General features: G+C 38.6%; 1 protein-coding gene across 2 annotated transcripts in view; it reads left to right on the forward strand.

Moving 5' to 3' along the window:
* FBXO16 (F-box protein 16) overlaps positions 1-27433 on the forward strand; it is a 79289-nt gene that overhangs the window by 43833 nt on the left and 8023 nt on the right. For both annotated transcript variants that reach the window (XM_027853938.1, XM_027853939.1), the window contains 3 exons: positions 10325-10489; positions 14394-14626; positions 20397-20499. In XM_027853938.1, coding sequence (XP_027709739.1) covers positions 10325-10489; positions 14394-14626; positions 20397-20499 — 501 coding nt within the window. The remainder of the gene's footprint in view (positions 1-10324; positions 10490-14393; positions 14627-20396; positions 20500-27433) is intronic.

Below are 27433 nucleotides of genomic sequence, written 5' to 3' on the forward strand. Positions count from 1 at the left end.
CTGTCTGCCTAAGTTTCCTCATCTGTAAAATGACCTAAAGAAGGAAATGACAAACCATGCCAGTATCCTTGCCAAGGAAAACTCCAAACAGGGTTACAGAGACTCGGACACAACAGAAACAAATGAAAAGCAACAAAAATAGGGAGAATAATAGTACCTACCTCCTAGGGTTGTTGTGAAGGTAAAATGCCATGATGTTTGTAAATCATTTTGCAAAGCTTAACGTTCTGTAAAATGCTATTATCTATGTAGTTCCCATTAATTCTCCAATTCTTCAGCCTGGGATTTGTTCTTTTATGGGCAAGAATTATACCCTCAAATATCTTAAAACATTAGACTGGATAAAGCATTTTTAAAGTAGCAAAAGGACCCTGAGAGTGAAATGAAAAATCAAAATACTATCTCTAATTTTATAATTTTATAAATTCTGCAGTCTTTCATCTACCTATTCCCCAAACATCTAAACAGTGGTTCGTATTATTTGAAGTGGAAGCCAATCTAGTCATCTAACTTTTTTAAAATCTCTATTTATTATTTAATCTAGGGTAGAAACTCCTTCCTACTAATGCCTGAATGTGTGTCCGAGACAAGATATTAACCCAGATCTTCTTGACTCTAAGACCAGCCCTTTATTTACTACATCATGTTGCCTTTCCTGATCCAACTAAATAAAAGTGAATATACAACTGCATATGCAACCACCTTCCCACCCTAAAAGTTTCTCTGTCCTTATGATTTCTACTTCATATTTCTTCCCTCTATGTTGTCTTTGGCTTACCCTTCTCACCATGGTACAAAAATAGAGGGATCTTCACAACAGAACTGGTTTGCCTCTCCCTAAGTATCTTCAAGGCCACATCACACACTCTCAAGACAGGCCAGTGGAAACTTTGAGCAATACTCTTATGTCTTCATACCATTTGATGTGACGAGGGCTTACTCTGATACTGGATTGGATGGATCTATAATCTCATCGCATATGGATAATCGTTCCGTTGGTGCAGATTACATCCTATCCATGACTTACTGTTCTATATTTTTCTTCTCTATGCCTTTCCTTAAATACTCCAAAAAGGAGTCACTCCATAAACTTTAGACCTTCCTCATTCTTTAGATCTTTTAATGTTTCATGGGGTACCAGTAAAGTACTTTACTGACCATCTGTTACCTCTTTTTCTCAGGATGTGACTAGTTCACCCCTTTCTTTGTCATTCATGCCTCAATTGATTTGTATATCCTTTCTTGTGTGTCTGCCATTGATGCTAAGATCTATAGTTTATTTATACCCTTTATTTATATTTATTTTGTATATATTATATATTTTTTATATTTATTTATATCATTATGCATTTTTCCACTGTCCTTCAGGTCCCTGGAATTTTGAACCTTCTTAGATCTTAGCGTTCCATGTTTCACAGCTATCTAGCAACCCTAGGAGAATATTAATGTGAAAAAGATGGGCCTTTGTGGCACAGAGTGCCTTGGATTTATTGAAAGAACTGTGTAATTTCCTGAATGTTATCTAACCTGATCTTCTGCTATTCAATTCTAGGCCCAGTTTGTTGTCCTCTAACTGCATTTCATAACCTAGGCAATATTAATCCAATCAATTCACAGGATGATAGATTTAGAGCTGAAAGGGGCCTCAGAAATGATCAAATCCAGCCCCTTTATTTTATAGCTGAGAAAACTGAAGCCCAAAGGTTGTGATTTGTCCAGAGTCATGCAGATATTAGCTGCCTGAGGTGAGGTTAGAACCCCAGATCTTTTCTGATTCCAGGTCTAACAGTCTATCCACCATACTGGGTTGCCTCTCCAATTAACAGGAATTTATTCAAGGGGCAGTTAGGTGGTGCAGTGGATAGAGCTCCAGCCTTGGAGTCCGGAGGACCTGAGTTCAAATGTGACCTCAGACACTTGACACTTACTAGCTGTGTTACCCTGGGCAAGTTACTTAACCCCAACTGCCTCACCAAAAAAAAAAAAAATTAATAAGGGGGCAACTAGGTGGCACAGTGGATAGAGCACTGGCCCTGGAGTCAGGAGGATCTGAGTACAAATTCAGCCTCAGATACTTAACACTTACTAGCTGTGTGACCCTGGGCAAGTGCCAAGCACTGCCCTAAGCACTGAGCTTACACACACACACACACAAAAAAGCAAAATTGCTTCTGCTCTCAAGGAATTTATATCCTAATGGGGGGAAGCCAAGTATATAAATAGGTATATGTGAGAGATGTACAGAGAAGATAGAAATGTTAGCTGCTGAGGGACCTGGGAAAGGCCTCTCATAAGATTTAGCATTTGAAATGAGTCTTAGAAGAAGCCAGAGATTTTAAGAGGCCTAGGTGAGGACGGAGACATTCTACGCTTAAGAGGCAACCAGTACAAAGGAACAGTCAAGAAATAGGGCACCTTGGGCAAGGAACAGCAAATAGGCCAAGATGACTAGAACTTAGTGTGGTCAGAGAGAAGAAAGTATGGCCCCCTTCTCAGAACAATGTTTGAAGTGCATAAAATAAAATACGTCGGGTTACAAAGGAAGCCAATTATATTGAAATGCTGTTGTCAAAATATTTCTTTAAAAAAGCAAATTTACAGATCCCAGGTTAAGAACCCCTGATCTAGATCTTCTTTTGCTACTGTCCTGCTATGTGGCACTTCTTTTAGCAATAGATTTCAATATCTCAGCATCCATAAGAGCTGTTTTTATGAACATTTCTGATCTAAGTAACTATAGATTTCTGTTTAATCGTAACATCACCATTTAGTACAACTTCTTAATTTTATAGATACAGACACTGAGATCCAAAGAATTTTAATTCTTTATCTAAGCTCATGCAGGTAGTAAGTAGCAGATCTGAGATTCAAATGTAGCTTCTCTGGCTCCAAATACAGCCTTCTGTCTATCATAACTATATATCAATTTATCAATCAATCAAGTGTTTATCTAGTGTCTGTTGTGTATGTGTCTAGTACTTTGCTAGGCACTCTGGGGTACAAGAGAAGACAAAGTGATGGCTATAGTTGAAAAGAGTGTTTCACCAAGAATGAAGAGGCCTGGGTCCTTGTTCTGGTTCTGCCAGAAACAGCAGTGTCATAATGAGCAAATTCCTTGACCTGGGTCTAAATCAATCAAGAATAATGTTTCATGTTTGTATAGAGTTTAGTAGTTTACAAAATGCCATCCCATACATAATTTCACTTGATCCCCTCCCCACAAAAAAAAAAACCCTATAAGGTACATAGGAGAGGTAGTTATCAGGTTAGGAAACTGAGACTCTAAGACATCAAGTGACTTCCCCAAGTTACATAGATAGTAATGATAGCTTGCCTTACAACTCATAAAATGCTTTCCTCACAACACTCTTATTTGGTGAATGTTTAATTATCCCCAGTTTACAAATGAGGAAACTGAAGTTCAAAAGGTTATACAACTAGGAAGTGGCAAAACCAGAACTCAAATTGAGGGGTAGTGATACCTTATTTCAATGTTCTTTAAATCATACCATGCTAGTCTCTCTGGTTATAGAGCCAGGACTCAAACTGACGGACTCTTGTCTCCCACGTCCAATGCTCCTTGCAGTCCCTAATTTCTATGAGGACATGGTTTCTACCCACAGAGCTAGCAGCCTGGTTACATAGATGAACGTGAACATATAAGCCAGTGAGCAAAAAATTCTATGGAATAACATATGTTGTTACAATAAATTGCTGCATTGAATCATATAGTTAGGCAAAGTCAATCAGTCAGTAAGCATTTACTAAGTTCCTATATGCCAGGCACTATGCTAAGCACTTGGGATACAAAGACAAGAGACGGTCCCTGCTCTCAAGATATTCACAGTCAAATGTGAAAATATGTATAATATGAATGTATATGTATAGCCTATATCAGATTGCATGACGTCTTGGGGAGAGGGGAAGGGAGAGAGGAGGAGAAAATTTAGAACTCAAAATCTTATGAAAGTGAATGTTGAAAACTAAAAATAAATATGTATTATATATATATATATATATATATATATATTTTAAAAGATGTTCACAGTCTAATGGAAAAGTTCAAGGCAATGCAGGCATACCTCATTTTATTGCGTGCACTTCACAGATATTGCCTTTTTTGTTTTGTTTTGTTTTGTTTTTTACAAATAGAAGGTTTGTGGCAACCCTGTATTGAGCAAGTCTGTTGGCGCCATTTTCCAATAGCGTGTGCTCACATAGTATCTCTGTGTCACACTTTGGTAATTCCCTCAATATTTCAAACTTTTCATTATTATGTCTATTGTGGTGATCAGTGATCAGTGATCTTTGATGTTACTATTGTAATTGTTTTTGGGGGCAACAAACCATGTCCATATAAAACGGTGAACTTAATTGATAAATGTGATGTGTGTGTGTGTGTGTGTGTGTGTGTGTGTGTGTTCTGATTGCTTCATCAGCCATTGGTTCCCTGTGTCTCCCCCTTTCCTCAGGTCTCCCTATTTCCTAAGACACAACAATATTGAAATTAAACCAATTGATAACCCAACAATGGCCTCTAAATGTTCATGTGAAAGGAAGAGTCAATTGATGAAGCAAACTTCATTGTCTTATTTTAAGAAATTGCCACAGCCACCCCAGCCTTCAACAACTACTGCCCTGATCAGTCAGCAACCATCACCACTGAGGCAAGACCCTCCACCAGCAAAAAGATTATGACTCATTTAAGGCTGAGATGATGATTAGCATTTTTAGCAATAAAGTATTTTTAAATTAAGTAAATTTAAATTAAATTAAAATAATTTTAAATTTTTAAATTTTAAACTAAAGTATTTTTAAAATAAATTTTTAAATTTAAATTTAAATTTTTAAATATTTAAATTAATTTTTTTTAGATATAGTACTACTACACACTTAATAGACTACAATATAGTGTAACCATAACTTATATATGTACTAGGAAGCCAAAAAATTCATGTGACTTGCTTTATTGTGATATTCACTTTATCTCTGTGGTCTGAAACTGAACCCACACTATCTCCAAGGTATGCTTCTATAGAATAAGGTGTATGAGTAATGTCAAAAGAAATTAGAGAAAAAATTCAAAGGGAACTGTCATGAAGGAAGGCTCCAAAGAGGAGAAGAGATTTGTTTTTTCCCTAGTAATTCAACAGTTCATTTAATACTTCAATATACTTTACTGGACCTATGAGCTCATAAGTTCAGACATTGCTTCCACCAGTACAGAACATAACTCAACTGTGCCTTCTCATCCTGTGTAATTCTTGTTGCTATTCTCCTATAATTATTCCAAATCTACCCAATTTGCTGCAGACCTTCCTCCAGGTCTGGTTACCAGTACAGCACTCAGGCTGTCCATTTGCCATTCCTTGCTCTTACTACAGGGTTGGCTAATTTCACACTCCTTACAGAACTTGGTGTGTGCATAAGTCATCTTTGGAAATTGTTGTGGCCGTCTTGCATCACCATGAGTCTCTCCTTTGCCCACTGGGTCATTTGCAGCTTTGAGTCTTCAAAAAGTATAGTCTTCCAAGATTTGTAACCATATCATATTACTGCAATAACATTTGAGTTTAAAAAGTTGTTCGGTTTTTTTTTTTTGTTTTGTTTTGTTTTTTGTCCTTGGGAACAGTTTGGAATTACTATTCAGCATCCCAAATTCAACCATGTTTGCTCTCTTCCCCAATTTAATTTTGGGCCCAAGTCACTTACCTAGAGTTATGTGTCCCAAATGTATGTGCTGATGAATTAACTCAATGGAGTGACCATCCATCATATGTCATCAACTGGACAACAAACATTCTTCACTTGTTTTTTTTTTCTTTTATTGTTAGTTCAATATCCTGTGAGTAATCATGGATCTCGTTGAATCCCTGTAATATGGCTTGATTCAATCAACACAATATTATCCATAAGCAGCAACATCTATAAGACCTCATCATTTCTAGCAGGACTTCTTAATGTGGGGTCCATGGATGAAATCTATGGATAGATTTTAGGGAGTCTATGAACTTAGATGGGAAAAAATATCTTAATCTTTACTAACCTCTAAATGAAACAATTCCTGTCTTCAAAGAATTTATATTCTATCAGGGAAGGTGACATGTACACACATAATTATGTACAAAACAAATAGAAGGTAATTTTTGCGTGGAAGCACTAACAAATTGAGAGTTGGGGCAGCTAGGTGGCACAGTGGATAGAGCATTGAGCCTGGAGTCAGGAAGACTCATCTTCCTGAGTTCAAATATAGCCTCAAACACTTATTAGCTGTGTGACCCTGGGCAAGTCACTTAAACCTGTTTGCCTCAGTTTCCTCATCTGTAAAATGAACTGGAGATGGAAATAGCAAACCACTCCAATATCTTTGCCAAGAAAACCCCAAATGGGGTCATGAAGAGTCAGACATGACTGAAAAACAACTGAACAACAACTGGCAATTGGTAGGCGTAGGCATAGCTTCAAATGGCAGATGACATTTAAACTGAATTTTGAAGGAAACTCGGGAGTTTGAGAGGGAGAAGTGAGAGGAAAGGCATTCCAGGCCAGGGCAAATGCATGGAGATGGCTATCACATGTGAGAAACAGCAAGGCTACTGAGGCTGTATCATTGAGGACCTAACGTGGAACAATAGCCAATAAACCTAGAAAGGCAGGTTGGAGCCCCATTACCTCCAGGATCAAATGCCAACCCCTCTGTTTAGCACTGAAAGCCTTTCACAGTATGACTCTAGCCTACTTTTCCAGCCTTACTATATATTATTTCCTTTCCTTCACACACTCTACCCTCCAGCCAAACTAACCTGTCGGTCCTCACACAGGACATTGCATCTCCTGTGTCCATGACTTTACCCAGGCTGTTAGGCATGCACTCCCTCCCGATCTCCACCTACTTCAAAATTCAACTCACAAGTTACCTTATGCATGAGGCCTTTCCCAATCTCCCTGGCTTCTAGTGTTCTTTCCACCAGAAATTCTTTTGTATTTATTTTATTTATGCCTTATCTAAACATACATGTGTAAATATCCTCTCCCCCAAAGAATGTGAGTGCTTTGTGCTCAGAGCTGGTTAATTGTTTTGTTTTTGTATCCCCTGTGCCTTGTACAGTGCCTGGTACATAATAGGTACTTAATAAATGCTTGTTGATTGATTAATTAATTGGTACAAAGTCAAATGTGGTATCTTTTGGTAATCAGCAAACAATAAATATAGTAGGATTTTGCAATTTCTATATCTTTCATGATTATATAGATACCATCTCCTATAGAAAATCATTATGAAAGTATGACTATTTCCTTTTCTTATTTTCACCAATAATATCCTTGATAATTCTCATAAAGATTTTATAAAGAGAAAGTAGGCCTATGAATCAGTATAGTCAATGATTTCTAGATGGCATTTTGGGGAATAGTAACATCTTCTGTGGCTTGTTGTTGGTTTGTTTTTTTTCATTGTCTTGGTATCTTTACCTCCCTGAGATAAGACTGCTTAGCACATACTTTCTGAGTGCTAGGTGCTTAATAAGCACTTGTTGCATTTAATGGAATGGAATTGAATTAAAGATTATGTTGCTTTCAAGAGAGAAACAGATTTCCTCTGTGTATATTTGGGCTGATTTGGCTGTTCCTCTCAGCTTCATCATCTTAAATGCTGTTTCTACTTCCTTGCATCGCATTTTGAGGCCTGACATATCAGGGTTCAAATATAGTAATTCCACTGTGTTTAATGTTTAATATTTCCTCATAGAATCTACCATGTTTGGTGTTTAGGGTTTCTTCATAGACACCTTAACAAATCTGTTCCATTTTCCATCTATTTGTAATCTTACTGCCAGTTTCATTTTCGTGAATACTCTTGGGTGACTCCCTTGGGTCTCACTAGCTTTTTGTTGACTTGGTTTTGCTTCCACTATTTTTGAATGTTTTATGAGGCAATATCACACACAATATTCTGCCATCTTCCTCCATGGTGTTTTACAGATGAGTTTGTATTCTAAATCTGTGTTGCTTTTGGTTGCATCTTTCTGCTTGGTAAGGAAATCAGCTGTTTGTTGGCTAAAGCACTTTCTTCTGAAGGTCTGCTCCTTGTAGTAATGTTTTTTTTTTTTACATCAGTTAATTAGCCAACCAATCAATCAATAATAAGTAAGCATTTACTAAGTGCCTAGTATGGAAGCTTTGCTAAGTTAAACTTTTATGGAAATAGTGATGATTGGGGAGGGTCAATATTTTTCCTTCTCTGCTCATCCCTGCCTCATTCTTTTGGTATTGACAGCTCTTTTCAATAAAAAAGGTTGAAACTGTTTACTCTCTGAAGTAAAATATTTAAGATACCAAAAAATTACAGTCAGTAATCTAACATTAATTAGTCTCTAGTAAAATAAGAAGTGATCATCTTACATAACTAAACACTTAGTTATAGTCCTAAATGTATAAATGTATAGGCCTAAATGTATAAATGTTTAAACTAAAAATTTCATGTTAATGCCTGTATACTCAACATAGTCAAGCTCTTCTAAATATCAACTTCATACTGACTTTCCTTTGGTGAAGGCTGATAAACCACAGGTAGACAGTCGTCTAGCTGGATGTGAAGCAGATGCATTGATTAACTGAGTCATCTATGCTCGTAAGGACTGCTTTGTTAAAAAACACAAATAAATCATCTTATAAACAGCTTTCATAGAACCTACTGTATTTGGCTATAGGATTTAACTTTTAAAGTAACCTCACCAATGACTAATGGGAAGCTTATGTTTTGTAGGCAGAGATCTAATTTTAGATATTTGCCTTCCTCAACCCCTCCCCCCCGCTGGCTTCTGGAGTCAGGTTGCAGACCCAACTCAGAAGTTGCTCCGGAGTGTTTGTTTGCCCTGTGAGTGCCAAAGGAGAGGAGAGGCAAGCTGAGTTTCATTTTGTTCTACCGTTACCCTTGCCCCTTTACCTACAAAAATCCTATTATTCATGAGGCCAAAAGAAAAAAAAACAACTTAAGTTCCAAACTCTCGAAAAGTCCAGAAACAAGTAGGAGGAGAGGTTGGTGGGGTTGGCCTGCCTCCTCTTCCCTCAAAACTTCTTGCTTCACTGCTGAGAGGCTAGGGAGGAGGGGCTGGGCTCCATTTCATCTCCAGGTCAAACCGGCTTGGAATGTGGTTTCTCTTCTCTTTTGCCTCCCTGTTAGAATCCTTCTCTCTCTTCCCCCACGACCCAATACTCCCCTTCCCCACCCCTCCCCTGCTCCTGTCTCCCTTTTCTTCTTCTGCCTCTTGAATCACTTTTTTTCACACTTTTTCTTTTTGAAGTATTGAGTTCTTTCTAATCTTCCCTTAATGCCTAATATTTCCCTCCACTGCCTCAAGCCGTGCTCTGAACACTGTATTTTTTTTTTTTTAAATGCTGACTGATTGGAATTTTGGTAATTTTAATTTAGCTCATCTTGAAATGGGGAGGGCTTTTTAAAAAGTGGAGGAGAGGTGGTGTTTTCCGGCAGCTAGAGTCTATAAATTTCAGGGGAAGGGAGGGGAGGAAGGAAAGAATTAGCAAAGGTCTCATGGCGCTGCAAGAACAAAGAGGCTATATGATCTTTGGAACTGCCCCCTACTTGTCAATGGACCCATTCAAAACCTGCAGCCTATTGTCTTTACTGTAAATACTCCCACACACAGGCCAGCCTCTGTCAGTGTTTGTTCAGTACCCACAGGCTAGCAGGGACTTTGCCACAGGGCTTTGGCAGGAAGAGGAGGGTTGGGATGAGAGGCTAGAAAAGAAAATATACTATCCCTACCAAGTAAGATAGGATCTATGCTGTAGAACTAATGATACAAATATATACCTGTATGGTAACAATGGGCCAGTCAATTAGGCAATTATGGCAGTAAAGATGTTCTCTCTCTCTCTCTCTCTCTCTCTCTCTCTTTCTCTCCTTTTCTCTTTTGGCGTGGAACCGCACTACTTAACCTGGTCCGTGCATAGATTTCTAAGAGTCTATGAACTTGGATGAGAAAAAAAAATTACATCTTTATTTTCACTAATATCTAACTGAACTTTACATTTTTTTTCAATTTTGAATGTAGTTAATAAAACACTATTCTGAGAATGGACCCATGAGCTTCACTTGACTGCCAGAAGTTGTCCATGACCCCAAAAAAGGTTAAGAACACCCAGTCTACAAAGACTTCATGTTGGAGGTGACCATGACACTTCGTTCTGAAGAAGGGAAGGGCTTTGGGGAAATGGAAAGGCTGTTCCAGGTTAATGCGAGCTTAGGTCAAGGGCTCAGACCCAAGATGGGGCTAGGGACTGACATTGTCCTTGCTTTTTTCAGGTGAGCTGGCACTGGAGGAATTTGGCTGAATTGGATCAGCTGTGGATGCCCAAGTGTTTGCGTTTTAACTGGTGCATCAATTTCTCTCCAAGCCCGTTTGAGCAGGGAGTGTGGAAGAAGCACTATATTGAGATGGTGAAAGAACTTCACATTACTAAGCCCAAGGTAGATATGAAGAAAAAGCAACAAGCATAAAACTTCATATATCATTAAAGAGAGCTGGAACTAAAAATGTGATAGAATCAGACTGAAAGTTGTTGATTTTCAGTATTTTAGTGATAAAACTCAGTGGTTTATAGCTTCTGATCAGTTAGAGCTATTCATCACTATTCAGCCACCTGTTAATTCTCAGTAATCAAGACTCTCATAGACCCCACACAGCACAGCACTATGCACTTATTCCAGCAACAAGATTCTTTGGTACTGGGGCAGCTAGGTGGCGCAGTGGATAGAGAACCGGCCCTGGATTCAGGAGGACCTGAGTTCAAATCTGCCCTCAGACACTTCACACTTACTAGCTGTGTGACCTTGGGCAAGTCACTTAACCCTAACTGCCTCATCAAAAAGCAAAAAAAAAAAAAAAAGATTCTTTGGTACTTAGAACTAAAACCAACTGGGCACCAGGCAGTTCTATCATTGGAACTGTGGATAATTTATAAGGGGGTTCCTAGTGTGAGAACTCCCTCCATCAAGGCAGATTGCAACTATGACTAAACCAGGGGTGGGGAACCTCTGATCTCAAGGCTACCTATGGCTTCTAGGTCCTTTTGACTGAGTCCAAGTCCAAGAATATATATATATATACACACACACACACACACACACATATATATGTATACACACATATATGTATATATATATATACATATATATATTTTATTAATGGGATTTGTTCTGTAAAGTTTGGATTCAGGCTGTACTTGAGAATCTAGAAAGCCAATGTGGCCTCAAGGCCCCAGGTTCCTCACCCCTGGCTAAACCACGATTAGATATAGATAGGTTAAGTGAATTGTTCAGAGTTCTACAACTAAGTATCAGAAGCAAAATTTGAACTCTTGTGTTTTTTTGTTTTTTGTTTTTTGCTTTTAAGACAGTACTCTTAACTAGGACTCAGTACTGCCTCTACTAATAAAAGAGAAATGATCAGAAGTCAACTGCACTTATGCTGACACAGAGGATAGAGTGCCAGGCCTGGAGTCAGGAACACTCATCTTCCTGAGTTCAAATCTGGTCTCAGACACTTACTAGCTGTGTGACCCTGGGCAAGTCACTAAACCCTGCTTGCCTCAGTTCCTCTTCTGTAAAGTGAGCTGGAGAAGGAAAAGGCAAACCACTCCAGTATCTTTAAGAAAACCTCAAATGGGGTCACAGAAAGTCAGATATGACTGAAATGACTCAACAACAAAAATCAGAGCTTTTGATAGTTCTACCTACGTGGACTTGATCTTTTAACATTGTACTATTTGTGAAGAAAAGATTTGCTGAACACATTTGTAATATAAGAAAGGAGAGAAGACTTTATTTATCATATTCATCAATTCAATTAACATTAACTGTGCTAGGTTCTGCTGCTGTATTCATATCAGTATTTTTATGTAAACACATACTTTTAATCACAAATGTTTAATCATTTCATTAGAACAGCGAGAAGAATTATATTGTGAATAGCTGGAATTACTCTGTGTTCTTGAAAGTCCTACGGTATCATTTCTCTAAGAACTCTTCTATTATCTAACTTTCACTAATTCAGGAAGGAAATAGGCATTTTTTTAAGCACCAGGGTGCCATGTGCCAGGCACTATGCTAAATGCTTCACAAATTTATCTAATTTGATCCTTACAACAACCCTGGGAGGTGGGTGCTGTTATTATCCTTATCTTACAGTTAAGAAAACTGAGGCACACTTTATCCTCTGTGTGTGTGCCCTCTGTGTGGGCAATGACTTGCCCAGAGTCACACAGCTAATGAGTATCTGAGATTGGATTTGAACTCAGGTCTTCCTGACTCCAGGCTTAGTGCTCTATCCACTGCACCAACTAGCTACTTCTATTCCTCAATTTTAGGAGATAAATGGTCCAGGAATAACTTTAGCCTAATCCTTCAGTAGCCTCCCAGTGTTTATCAGCTGGTCCCTTGGCTAACCCTAGGAAAACTCTAAGCATCTTCCCTGAGGATATTATCTATTTTTTGTTGTTGTTGAATCATTTCAGTCATGACCCCACTTAGATGCACACACACAGAAAGCTTTTCACAAAGTAGATATGTCCCTATTTGCTATATGCAAACCAAAGTTTTGAAAATCAGATAACATTTTCCAAGCCCAAGGGGAGCTTACTGGTTGGAGAAACCTTGGAGCCAATTATGAGAAAGTGGTCCCCCTTCCCCCCACCCCCAACTATTTGTTTTGTACATTCTGATTGCATCAGGTTCTTCTCAAAACAGGACACACCTATATTTATTACAATAACAAATACTTAATAGATTCTTAGGGCATTAAAGATGAACTGGGATTATACTGTGAGGAAAGTGTTTTGTAAAATTTTTAAATGCTATATGAATGTGATTTGTTATTGTTGTTCTTAACCCAAACTTCCTCTAAATAAGTAAGCATTGCCAAGATTCAAAGCCAGGTCTACTGACTGCAAATCTAATGCCTTTAACTCCAGACCACACTGCCTGATAATATTCAAATGAGAATTACTCTCCCAGATTCCTCAAAGCTGAGGTTAGTAGCAGGTTGGGACAGGATCGGGAGCAATTTTAGTTCAGACTAATAGACTCCCATCAGAGTCCACTGTAGGAGTCTTGAACATTTTATTTTACCACAAAGTCTTTCATTTTTACCACAAAGAGGAAGAGAGAAAGTCTTTCTATTATACACTGGAGGATATCAGAAACGCGCTACAAACTATCACAGAAACATCTCCATCAAATTACGGGGAATGTTTCTGGGGGTGGGCTGAAAAAGAACAAAAATGGTTGGAGGTTCTATTGCTGCTGACTATTGGTAACAACTGTTATCTAGTGAGATTAATGAAATGCTTTGATGTATCTGATCTTGGTGTGGGTGCTCTTTTCAAGGGTGTTCTAACAATCATCTTATTATTGAATTTTATTGAATATTAATTGAATATTAATATTGAATATTATTATTGAATTTCTATAGTACTTTTAAAATTGCAATCACTTTTTACATGGATCTCACTGAAACCTCACAACAGTCCTATAAGATAGGTACTAAGGGGTATTACTGTCCCTCTTTTTACAGATGAAGAAACTAAGGCGGGTAAGTGGTACAATAGATAAGAGTATTGGGTCTGGAGTCAGGAAGACTTGAGTTCAAATCCAGCCTCAGACACTTACTAGCTGGGTGACCCTGGGCAAGTCACTTAACCCTGTTTGCCTCAGTTTCCTCATCTGTAAAATGAGCTGGAGAAGGAAATGGCAAACTACTACAGTATCTTTGCCAAGAAAAATGGGGTCACCAAGAGTAAGACACGAAGGAAACAACTGAACAACAATGACAACAAAATGAAGATCATAATAATCATAATAACTACTTATCTCGAAGGTTGTTGTGAGGATCAAATGAGGTAATATCTGTAAAGCACTTAGTGCAGTGCCTAGCACACAGTAGTCTAGTCCTCATCCCTCAAGGCTCAAATGGGTTAAGTGACTTACTCTTGGTCACACGGCTATGGATGGACGTTTGAACAACTACACTTATATCAGAGGGGCAAATGGGTCCTTCTCTATCTAAAAGACCAGAAAATAGGGGGAAAAGACTATTGAAGCTTGGGTATTTTATCCTCAAAGTGCTTAATTTAGCCCTAGTAATCTATATGTGTTATGAAAATTAAGTTTAATTTAAATTAACCTAATTAATTTAATTTAATTAATATAAGTTAATTCTATATGTGTTATGCTGGAGGTCCTCAGTGTTGGGGAGTGGGTGAGTTTTCCTGAATAAGTTAACAAGCCATAGCAGTGACAGAATGTATATGGATATAATATTAATATTTTGGACGATAGATGGGTAATCATGTATCATTGTCATTTCTTCTCCTAGACTCCACCAAAATATGATTTTATGGCTACTGACGTTCAGGCAGAATCAGGTGACCCTACAGAAGTGAAGCAATCCCCTTCATCCGCCCTTCACTCCTCCTGCTTATTTAGGAAGAAGACTAACCGAGGGGAAAAGGACCTTCCACCATGGCGTTCTTCTGATAAACATCCCACTGACATCATTCGGTTCAATTACCTAGACAACTGTGACCCCACTGAGCAAGCCTGGCAGGTGTAAGAAGCTAGTATCCTTATCTCACATGCTCTTGGAAACAGTAGGTTGAAACTGAGAGATAGTATGGTGATGTGTGAGGCACTGGGGGAGATGAAAAATTATATAGTCCTTACCCTCAGAGAGGTAATAGTCTAATGTTGGAAGGTGGGAGTGGGGAATAAAGGCATGTACCTGTATGCAACAAAGTATGATTGTAGATACAGCTAAGCTGCCCAGAGGAGAGAGAGCCTGGCTTATAGTCAGGAAGACCTGAGTTCAAATTAGCCTCAGACACTTCCTAGCTGTGTGACTCTGGGCAAGTCATTTAACCTTGTCTGCTTCTGTTTCCTCATCTGTAAAATGGACTGGAGAAGGAAATGGCAAACCACTCCAGTGTCTTTGCCAAGAAAACCCCAAATGGAGTCACAAAGAGTGGGGCACAACTGAAACAACTGAACAACGTGATTGTAGAATGTGATAAGGCCAAAGAAAAGATCCAGGCAAACTGCTATCAGAAAATCTGAGGAAGGGGAGACACAGGTGTGTGCTGGAGCCTGCTCCTACCAGCCCCTGAGAACCCAATTGTTATATTTTCCATGTGAGCATTTACACCTTGGAAATCAGCAAAATGCTAGAGAGAGGCTTACTTACTGTTTTGTTGATTGTCTAGAATTAAGAAAGTGATGGAGAAAATGTTGATAATGCGCATTAAACCTAAAAGTGTGCGTGGGTACATTTCGCCACCGACTCCCAGAGTCAGTGTTAAACATATACCAGCACCCTCCTGGGGAGAAATCACTTCAGTGTAATGGGGCAGGGGTGGGGTGTGGGTCAAGGAAAGCTTTCAGGAAGAGTTATGCCTTAAAGGAACTGAAAAATTGTAACCCCTATGTGGAGGGAGTGTATTTTAGACAGGCGTAATAGCAACGTAAAAGAAGCAGAAAAAGATTAGGAAGCAGCTTGTGACCTAGTCGGGTTGGAACACAGAGTGTATATGGAGACTAGTGTGAAATAAGACTATTGACACCAGATTGCAGAAGACCTTAAATCCAATCTTGTGGTTAACTCCCGAGAATTTCATTTTTCTTCTACTTAGGCTTCTCAAATGATACAATATTTGTAAAGTGTTTAGCGCAGTGCCTGGCACTTAACTAACTCTTGAGATCAATTATTTTCTGGCCGGCCCACTCTTCCTTTAATTTACTTGTATTTTTATTGATTTAACATCTCTTCACAAATATTTGTTAACAATTGATTAATAATAAAACAAATAATTGATTAATTATAGATAGAAATGCAATAGTTAATGAAGGGATCCAAGGTGGGGGCAGCATAGTACAGGGGATAAAATACTGACTCTGGATTCAGAAGACCTGGGTCTGATTCCTGCCTCTGATATTTATTAATTGTAGAGGTCATTTAACCTCCCTGGGACTCAGTTTCCTTATCTGTAAAATGAACCGGTTATACCAGATAGCCTCTAGGATTCCTTCTAGTTCTAAATCTATGATCCTGTGATTCTGAGGACATTAGAGTTGAGGATCATGATACTTATTCTGGATCCAGGATTAAAGCCCATTCCAGAGCAGGCCTGGGGAAGAGGGCGAACCTCAGTCCATTCCATCTCTACTATTATAGGCAAGAATCTGGCTATATTCTCTGCCATGACACAAGAACCCTCTTTGGGATCCCTAAATACCTTATGAAGTAGTTAACCACAATCTAAACATTTGTATTTTCAGAGTTTTCAAAGCACTTCCTCATCTGTTATTCATTTTATCCTCATCCCTTTGAAGTGGGTGTCGCCATTTCCATTTTTCAGATGAGGAAACTGAAGCTCAGAGGTGAAGTGACTTAGCTAAACTCACAAAGCTAGTGAGTGGCAGAGCTAAGACTAGAATCCAGGTGCTCTGACTCCTCATATAGGATTCTTCCTGTCCACCACTACAGTTTGTCTTTTGTCTTTGTCTTTCTGTCCACTACAACAGCCTACCTTTTGACTAGGGGTATGAGGCCCAGATTAGTGTAGAGAAGAAAAGATGTGGTGAGAAGAATAATAGCATCATTTGAAGGCCTCTCACATAGAAGGAGGAATAGATGTGTCTTGCTTGAACCCAGAAAGCAGAACTTGAAGGAATTAATGGAAATTTTAGAGAGGTAAATTTGTATTTGATTGAAGGAAAAACTCAGTAAATCATAATTAATAGAGTAGGCAGATAGGCATGTCAGAAAAGGGGAAGTGAATGGGGGCAATAATACTTTTAGGTCTTGGGTCAATGGGAAGCCTTCAGGCTCCTTATTCTAAGGATACTGAAAAAACTTGCAGATATGATTGCTGAACCTACTCACTGTCAATGATCTTTAAAAGCTTGTAGAGAAAGGAATAGGAGCTGAAGAAGGGCAAACATAGTCTCAACTTTCAAAAAAGAGAAGAGTACAAACTATAGTGAGGAAGCTTAAATTCGATTTTTGGCAGAATTCTAGAATGGATTTATTAAGAATGTGGTTTATGAGCATTTAGAGAGAGGATCAATGATCACTAAAAGCCAGAATGGTTTCCATCCCAAACAGGAGATGGCAAACTTACTTCATTTTCTTTCTTTTCTTTTCTATTTTTAATGGGATTACTCAACTTGTAGATTAGGAGAGTGTAATGAATGCATAGATTTTTTTTAGATATTAGCAAAAAAATTTACTAAGGTCAAGGTCAACAAGCATTTATTAAACATTTCCTGTGTGCTAAGCACTGAGATAAGTGTTGGGGATACAAATGCAGGCAAAAAGATAAACAATCCCTGCCTTCAAGGAGCTTACATTCTTCTAATGGAGGAAGACAAATAAAAAGGAGTTGGAAAGGGAGGGGGGTAGGGCAAGGTATTCATGTAGGGGCATGGTTGCAAAGTCCTGAGAGTCAGAAGCAGAGTCAAGAGAGGAATAGCGTTACCCTGAGCCCTTTCACAAAATGGAGCTTCTAGAAGAAATTCATTAATGGGGGAAGAGGGCCACGGGGTGGAAGGATGTTCCAGGGAAAGATGGCAGCTGAAGCATGGTGGTGAGGTAGAAAGGCTGAAGAAATGTGGTCTAGAATAAATGATACTATAGTTGGGTAAATTCAGAACTGGTTGAATGGCTAGAACCAAAGGGTTGTTGTTAATGGCTTGATGTCGACTTGCAGGGAGGTCTTTGGCTGAGTAGTCAAGGGCTCTATCTTTAGCTCTGAACTGTTCAACATTTTTTCAGTGGCTTGGGTGAAGCCATGAAGGACGTGTTTGTCAGAACTGCAGATGACACAAAACAGAAAGAATAGCTAACATATGTGTTGATCCAAAAAGGTCTCAGCAAGTTAAAATGATGGACTAAGTCTAATAAAATGATATTTGATAGTGATAAATATAATTACACATAATTTCCCCCAAAAATCAACTTCATAAATATAAGATGGAGAAAGTGTAGCTGGATGGTAGTTCATTGAAAAAAGATCTGAGATTTTAGTGGACTGAAAACTCAATATGAGTCAATTGTGTTATATGGTAGCCAAAAAGTCTAATGCAATCTTAGGTGTAGTGTCCAGAATGAGAAAGATGCTATATTCTCAACTGATCAAAATATATTTGAAGTACTGTGTTTAGTTTTGGGTGTCACATTTTAGCAAGGGCATACACTGGCTGTAATATGTCTAGAGGAGGTTATCAGGATAGTGAGAGGCCTTGGAGGATTTTGGATAGCAGATTTATTGAAAGTACTGTGGAATCTAGAAAAGACTTGGTGAGAGGAGCGATAGCATTATTTGAAGGGCTCTTGAACCCAGAAGGCAGAACGAGGAGCAATGAATGGACGTTACGGGAAGACAAATTTGTATCTGATTTAAGGAAAAACCTCCTAATCTTCAGATCAGTCCATTAGAGCTGGAATGGGCTTCGTTGGGAACTTGGTGAGCTCTCCTTCTCTTGAGGTCTTCAAGCAAAAGCTGGACGCCCACTTCACGGCAATGTTGTAGAGGAGACTATTTTTCAGATACAGTGTTGGACTAGATGGACCCTGAGGTCTCTTCTAATGCTGAGATTCTGAGATATCTCCCCCACAAAGCTGCCACTACCACCTACAGGCAGAGCCCAAGCAAAATCTGAAACTTGCCTTTGCCATCTTCATCTTCCCTTTCTCTCCAATTAGGATTTCTGCCCTTCCCAGGCACCTGTTCTGTGTCCCATTATGGAAGAGCTTTGGCCTTAGCGATTGTCCATCGATCCTCTGATGTCTTAGATGACCATTCATTAAGATGTAAACATTTTAATCATATAGATTTATAACTTCAGAATCATCCTGGAATCCTTGATATTTTCCTTTCCCTCATTCCTCATATCCAATCATTTGCCAAATCTTTACTTTTTTCTTTTCTTTTCTTTTTCTTTCTCTTTTTTTCTTTTTCTTTTTTGAAACTGGGTTTCCCTATTTCACCCAGTCTGGAAGTACAGTAGCCACTCTAACCCTACTGCTGATCTGAGCAGAAGCTTTGTTCCATTTCTGACCTGGACAGATTTTAGGCAGCCTGCTCTTGGGGGCTCATCCTGTAGATGCCAGATTTAGCGAGGACACCTGTCGGCTTTAGCCCTGCCGCAGCTCAGAACTCCAGAGCTTACACTATCCACCAGCCACAGCCTCTCCTCCCTTCTTCCCTCAAAGCAGAGATTCCAGGCACATGCCATCTGTGCAATACTCAGCCATCTGACGAGTCTTGTTGGCCTGACTTCCACGTCTCTTGTATCCATTCCCTTCTCTTTTCTCACACAGCCTATACGCCAGTTTCGGCCCTTATCACCTCTTCCTTGGATTATAGCTTTGTTGTCATTGGGTTATTCTGGTTGTGTCTGATTCTTCGTGACCCCGTTTGGGGTCCTCTTGGCAAAGATATAGGAGTGGTTTGCCATTTCCTTCTCCAGCTCATTTTACAGATAGGAAACTGAGGCAAACAGGGTTGACTTGCCCAGGGTCACACAGGTAGTGTCTGAGGCCAGATTTGAACTCATGAAGATGAGTCTTCCTGACTTCAGACTCAGCACTGGATGCACTATGGCGCCACCTAGCTGCCTTTGAATTATTGCAGTAGTCTGCTAATTGGTTACCCAGCTTCCAGTCTCTCCTTTCTCCACTCCATCTTTCAGGTAGCTGCCAAAGTAATTTTCCATAGATCTGATTCATGTTACTACTGTGCTTTAAAATAGTTAGTGGCTCCCTATTGCCTCTAAGATGAAATACCAACTCTCTTTTGGATTATTTAAAACCTTCTACAGTCAGGCTCCTTTCTGTATATATACTTTTTTCATATTCTTTCCTTTCATGAAGTCTCAGTTTCGGCCAAACTGCCCTCCTAGCTGTTCCCCAAACTCATCATGCCATCTCCAGTCTACAGGGCATTGCACAGGCTTTTTTCTATGTTTCATGCACTCCTGCCTCACCTTGATCTCTTAGGATTCCTAGCTTCCTTCAGGCCTCAGCTCTAGGTACCACTTCCTCCAGGAAGCCCTTCCTGATCTCCCAATAGTTAGTGTTCTCTCCCAGACATCACATTTCATATCTATCGCTAGTAGAATAGAAGCTCCTTGAATTTTTTGTTGTTGTTCTTTTTATCCTCATCCCCTAGCACAGATTTTGCACATAGTACGTGATTGATGTGTGTTAAATTGTATTGAATTTGTTGAATCCAGTGATGAATGTTCACATATCATTTATGAAAAACTGGCACTCACCTCTTCATTTTTAATTTTTGCTAGTACTTCTTTTCTCAATTTATAGAAAGAAGAAAGGAAACGAACAGGCCTCAGATTTCAGCCGACAATCACATAACAAGAAAAATAAATTTCAAGACAGATCCAAGCTGAGAAAAGCCCAATCACTGGCAAGTATTTCTGAATGTCAATGTTTTGTCTCACAAGTACTTCAGAATGCTAAACCTCTATCATCTTGTTGAGAAGTAGAACTGTTCAGTTTTTCTAATATCAAACTATTTTCTTAGCTATGATAGGCACATAGCACTTTGCGAACCTTAAAACTCTATATAAATGCTAGCTATTGTCATTATTCAAATATCTTTGTTTATTCTTATTAGAGTTTATGATTACTGTTATTACTGTTAACATTTTTGACATTTATTTGTATAGCATCCATATATATACCTGACCTTCACCACAGCTCTATGAGTGGGCAGGACAGGGATTAGTGACCTTAATAATTTCAACAACCTCCTAACTTCCCTCCTTTTTTCTAATTTGCCCTTTCTCAAATCCAGACTCCTGATAGCTGGCAAAATAAGAATCAGTATAGTGAATGGGATAAAGTGATGCTATAGAGTCAGGGTAACTTGGTTTCTAAACTGATATCTTAACACTCAACTAGCTACATGACCAATGAGAGAATTCCTTCGTGTATTACTTTTTACACATAAGGAAATGGAGACTCAGATTAAGTGATCTGATCAAAAGAACAAATTCTTTCCTTCTGCACAGATCCAACAGGTAAACTATTCCTCGTTCTCCTAATCTGCTTATGGTATCACCATTTATGTCTAAATTAATGTACTCATTTTGCCCATGGTAATAATGGTAAAACAAAACAAAACATAAAACCTATCTATATTATGCTTTATAATCACAAAACATTCTAAACACATTGTTATTATTTAGTTACTTTTAGTCGGGTCTGACTCTCAGTGACCCCCTTTTCTTTGGGGGCGGAGAGGTTTCTTGGCAAAGATACTGGAGTGGTTTGCCATTTCCTTCTCCAGCTCATTTTACAGATGAGGAAACTGAGGCAAACAGGGTTAAGTGACTTGCCTAAGGTCACACAGCTAGTAAGTATGTAGGGCTGGATTTGAACTCAGTTCATCTTGACTCCAGGCCTGGTGCTCTCCACTGTGCCTTTGATTTCCGTCACCTGGTCAGATAGGTAAGACAGATACAATTATACTCATTTTACTAGAAAACACTGAAACAGAAAAAAACTTAAATACTTTGCCCAAAGCTATATATTTCTTTTTTTCTTTTTTCTTTTTTTTTTTTTGCTAGGCAAAAGGGGTTAAGCGACTTGCCTAGGGTCACACAGCTAGTAAGTGTTATGTGTCTGAGGCCAAATTTGAACTCAGGTCCTCCTGAATCCAGGGCCAGTGCTCTATCCACTGCGCCACCTAGCTGCCCCTGCCCAAAGCTATATAGCTCATAAGTGGTAGAATTAGGATTCCACCTCAGGGGCACCTAGGTGGCAAAGTGGATAGAGCACTGGCCCTGAATTCAGGAGGACCTGAGTTTAAATCCAGCCTCAGACAAAACACTTGACACTTACTAGCTGTGTGACCCTGGGCGAGTCACTTAACCTCAATTGCCTTAAAACAAAATTAACTGGAGGATTTCCACCCCAGGTTTTAAATTCAATGTTCTCTCCACTGTTAACATGCTGCCCCTAAGTAAGAGAAGAGCATGGTCTTTCACCTACTTTGATAGATCTATAATTTCACCACTGTGAGTATTTACACCTCAGACTATCTGATTTTTGTCCAGATTTTCCCATAAATCCTCCGTAAAGGACCTCCTCAAAACACTGGAGAACTCTGAGGGTATCATCCTATGATTCAGACGTGTTCTATTGCTTCCCATTCTCACTATGTGACCTGCCCCTGATTGATTGATATTCTGGAGACGTGTACACACACACACAAACGCCCACACACACACACACACGCGCGCGCGCAAATGTAGAAACAACTAAATCATGAACATTTCTTTCACTAAGAAAAAAACATAATTAATTGCATTTCTAACAAATTCAATAATTACTGACATGGAAAGTGAACAAAGAGGTTCCCAATGTGATCGAGGGACCTTGTGAGTTCCTTTCAGCTTGTATAAGAGGTTCTCTGAATGCTTTGTATTCATAGGATCATAGAATTGGGCTGGAAAGCATTTTGGAGATTGTCTAGGTCAGTGATGTCAAACTCAGGTAGAAACTGGATCCTTGCCAGCTGCATGTTGATTTACAAAACCACTGGAGTGGTTATACATATTATATATGTTTTATATATTTTTTCATTAAACATTTCCCCATTACATTTTAATCTGGTTTGGGCCCACTTTGGGTATTTTGCAGGCCACATGCCTCCCTGATAAGTTTGATTCTAGTCCAAACCCTGTTCATTTTGTAGATAAGGAAATTGAGGCCCAAAGATGAAGGCAACAAGGGAAAGGAACAAGCATTTATTAAATGCCTACTATGTGCTATGCATTTTACAAATATTTCATTTGATCTCTCGCAGTTTCCACATCTGCAAAATAGGAAATCTGTAAAATGAAGCAGAGTAGTATAGTACACTGGACTTAGAGTCAGGAGAACCTGGGTTCAAATCCTGTCTCATATACTTATTAGCTGTGTGACCCTGGGCAAGTCATTTAAACTCTGGCCCTTACTTGACTGAGTCTGTAAAATGAGAAGGTTGGACTGATGACCTCCAATGGCTCTTTTAGTCTAAAACTATGAAAGTAATTGTTACAAACCTTCAAAATAGCTATAGCACTTTAAAAACTGTTCTACTTAAAAATTTCTTTTCCAAGCAAACTTTACATTCCCATAGAATCTAAAGGATTTGTACTACACTTACAAAGCCCTGTTGGAATTCATTTAAAGCCTTGAGATCAGTTTACCTGCCATTGGCCTGAGGTGATCAACCCTACCAGTATTCAAAACTGTCAGTTTTGCTTTGTCTTTGTTTCTTGACAGAATTTGCTGCCTGAGAGAGTGAAACTAGTTTGCTCTATTATACCCAAATATAGTACAGAACAACAAAACACAACGTCCTACAGAAAGCCTTCCCCAACCCCTCTTAACTGTAATGCTTTCCTTCTTTTAATTATTTCCTATTTATCCTTTATGTACCTTGCTTTGTAAATATTATTTGCATGTTGTCTCCTCTGTTAGATTGTAAGCTCTTCGAGGGCAGGCACTGTCTTTTGCCACTTTTTGTATTTGCAGTGCTTAGCACAATGCCTGGCACATAGTAGGTGCTTAATAAATGTTTATTGAATGAATGAGCCTAGGGTGAGATCTTTAGAAATTTCACATAACACTGTCCTAACAATGTCATTTTGCAATCAAGTTGAGAGATGCAGCATTGGGGGACAGTTGACTGAAAGCTAGCTGACTCTGACACAAGTTGACCTTATAACCCTGGACAAGTCTCTTCAACCTCTAGAGGCCTTGGGCAATTCTCTAAGACTACAGATCACAGAGCAGTTGATAATCTGCATTACTCACCAAGAATTCCCTACAATAGTCAATTCACAGGTCCAGAGAGAAAAAAATTATAATCAGACATCATCATAAATCAATTGTTTAATAATTCCACTAACCATTCCTTCTGATTTCCCCATCCAAAACACTCCTCTCTTGGCCACCACTCCCCACATATTTTGTTGTTTCCTATTACAATTACAATTGAAATACGATGCAGTGATGTCTGGCTCACTGGTCTTTGTATCTCCTGCACTTAACCCAGTGCCTGGCACCAAGTAAGTGCCTACTGTGTCTTTATTCATTCATGATAAGGTTGTTTGGTTACTGCCTGTTGTAATGTTTTATCTAAATTTACAAAGACCGCTTAACAAGCTAGGGCATGCCTGTACATTGAAATTTCCCTAGATTCTCTTCAGCACCATCTGTTACCTCTTTTTTTTTTTCTAAGTCCTATTTTCAAATAAACAACATCCACAAGATAAGGCAGTTGTGGGGTAAGTTTTCATTGATATTTTGTTTTTAAATCATCTTGATTTCTAAATATCTCTATCCTCCCACCTATATCCAGTGAACCATCCCTTGTAATAAAAATTTTTTTAAAGAAAGAAAAGGAGAGAAAATAAATAAAACAAAATTAACCAAGTCTGACAGTATATGCAGTATTTCAGACCCATAGTCCCCCCCTACCACCAACTGCAAAGAAGAGAGAGAGGTGTATTTTTTCTTCTCGTCTTTGGGGATATACTTGGTTATAAGAGTTATGCAGCAATTGTTCAGAGTGGGGTTTCTTGTTCTTCCCATTTATGCTGTCATAGTCATTGGGTATAGTATATTCCTTCTTCTGTTTATTTCACCTGGTATCAGTTCATAGAAATCATCCCATGCTTCTCTGACTTCTCCGTATTCCTTATTTCTTATGGTATAATATTAGTACATTACATTCATGTATCATGATTTTTTTTAACTACTCCCCAATTAGAATGTAAGCTCCTTGAGGGTAGGGACTGTCTTTTGCCTCTTTTTTTATCTTCAGTGCCTCTACCTGATATATAGTAGGTGCTTAATAAATATTTATTAGTTGAATATCTCCTCCTCTTCCTTTTCTCTTTGCCTTTTCATTTGTCTCCTCCTCTTCCCTCTTTGTCTCTGCTGCCCTTTCTCTTTATCTTCCCCCTTTTCTTCCCCTTCCCCCTTCACCCTTTTCTTTCTCTTTAACTTTTCCCCTATGTAATTTCTACTTTTAAAAATGCTTGTACTGATACTGCTATGTAACACAAACTACCTAATCTGTCTCCCTGCTTCATATGCATTGCCTTCAGCCTCTACAGCCTTGTTATTCAGTGACTAATAATGGGGTTATCTATTTTATTATAGATAAACCTCCAGACAAAAAAAGGGTTGTTGCAGTAAGTAAACTTTGTCCTCTGCTCCATGCCATGTGAATGTTACTACTTACAGAATGCAGTTCAACATTTGTTATTGTTGATATCATTTAACTTTCCATACTGTGTCCTGGGACACAGGCTAAGAACCCCAGAGGCACAATGATCTCCCACTGAGCCCCACTACTTAAATTCTTGCTTCTCCTTTCTCTCCAGGAGAGCTCCTTGTACCTGCTATATCATGTTCCATTTTTGTTTGATCTTACCCCACAAAATAAATCACCCTGACATTCAAGCTTGAGCAGATAGTCCTGTTTCTGTTTAGACTAATATTTTGACAGTTACTGAGTGACTATATCTTTTCATTTAATGGCTAAACACTGAATATTGGATGTAAATTGTGCCTTTGGATATATGCATTTCTTCTTGTCATCACAGTGGAAATGTTTCACATGCCTTTGAAAGGAATAATTGGAAGAAGAGCGAGGACCAGATCTTCTTTGTATTTCACAGAGCCCCTTTTCATATAGTTGGCATTCAGTAAATATTTGTAAAATCAATGAGTCTAGACAAATCTGAGCCTGAATGAAAAGAAGTATCTCTAGAAAATCACAAGAAAATCACTTGGAATTGAGAAAGCAGTGAGGTAGAATGGTGGAACTTCTCTGACTCTCAGTTTCCTCATCTTTAAAATGGGAATGAGAAGATTTGTCCTATCTTTCTCACAAACTTGTAAGGAAAGTACTTAATGAACTATATAAGCGCTATTTTTGCCTGCTGGGTTTAGGAACCACCCCAGATTTTTGAGCTTTCATTTAGGGACAAGACCTATTTTTGTTGAACAATTCAAAAATGCCCACCTCAATGGACTGACATGATTATTTCTGCTTTTTCTTTTTTATACTACATCTCTCTGGTGTTGTGTTTTCGATTAAAAGGTCCCGGATCAAAGGGTTCATATCTTGTACTTTGTACTGCACTTGGCCCCACTTTTATGCCAGCATTTAATGTTTATTGTTGTTAGTATTATATCATTAAATATGTAATATTATTTTATTGTTTTATTGTGTTTTGGTCACCAATGCTATTGGCTATTTTCTTAAAATAAGTACTTTAGTACTTCTATGGTGGCCCCAAATTATTAGTACCAAGAATAATCCAGATTGGTTAGGTTTCATTTTTTGGGTTTTTTTACATTCTAGGTATTTTGAATTGCCAAAATGATTGCTAACATCTTGTACTAGGTTTGCAGATCACTTACTCATCTACCAACTCATTCTTTCTACCAGATTTCAACCTTCCCTCTGCTCAATAATTCAACCACCGTGTCTATTACCTATTAAGTCATATATAATCATATGCTTCTACTCATCTATTTTGGAAAATGTATATATGTATTCATACATATATAGTTTGTGTGTATATGTAATTTTATCTTAGAGCAGTAATAATGATGATGATGAGAGTGTCAATTAAATAATGCCTACTGTGTGCCAGGTACTGCACTAGCATTTTACAAGTATTATCTCATTTGATCCCCGCAACAACCCTGGAAAGTAGGTGCTATTATTATTCCCATTTTACAGTTGAAGAAACTGAGGTGGGCAGGTGATTTGCCTGGGGTCACATAGCTAGTAAGCATCCAAGGTGGGATTTGGACCCAGGTCTTCCTTTGTTTCAGTGGGAAATAAAACAAATTTATATGAGTTAATCAATATTCATAGTTCTTTAGTTACCTCAGTCCTTTAGAGGTCCTGCTCTGAAACAACCACAACAGCCCACCATTCATTCATTTATTATGCACTTACTGTGTGCAAAGCATTGTGCTAGGTTGTGAAAAAGAGTAAAAGTTATTTAACACAGTCTGTAAATTCCAAGAACTCACAGTTTGGTAGGGTATGACAAAGGCAGATCATTATAATACAGAAAATTACATGATAAATGCATGTATGAAGTTTGAGTGAGACTAGGGAATTCTGAGTGAAGGTGAACTTTGAGTTAAGCTTGAAAGGATAACAGGAGAAGAGAGAAGTACATCTTGCATAGGGAGTGGTGTGAGCAAATGCACAGAAGTGGATGAACTTGAACTGGGATTGGGGGAAAATAGTAGCCCAGTTGGCTACTATTATGTTATGTTATGTTATGTTATGTTATGTTATGTTATGTTATGTT

This window comes from Vombatus ursinus, unplaced genomic scaffold (assembly GCF_900497805.2).
Source record: "Vombatus ursinus unplaced genomic scaffold, bare-nosed wombat genome assembly UNPS02010219.1, whole genome shotgun sequence".
NCBI lineage: Eukaryota > Metazoa > Chordata > Mammalia > Diprotodontia > Vombatidae > Vombatus > Vombatus ursinus.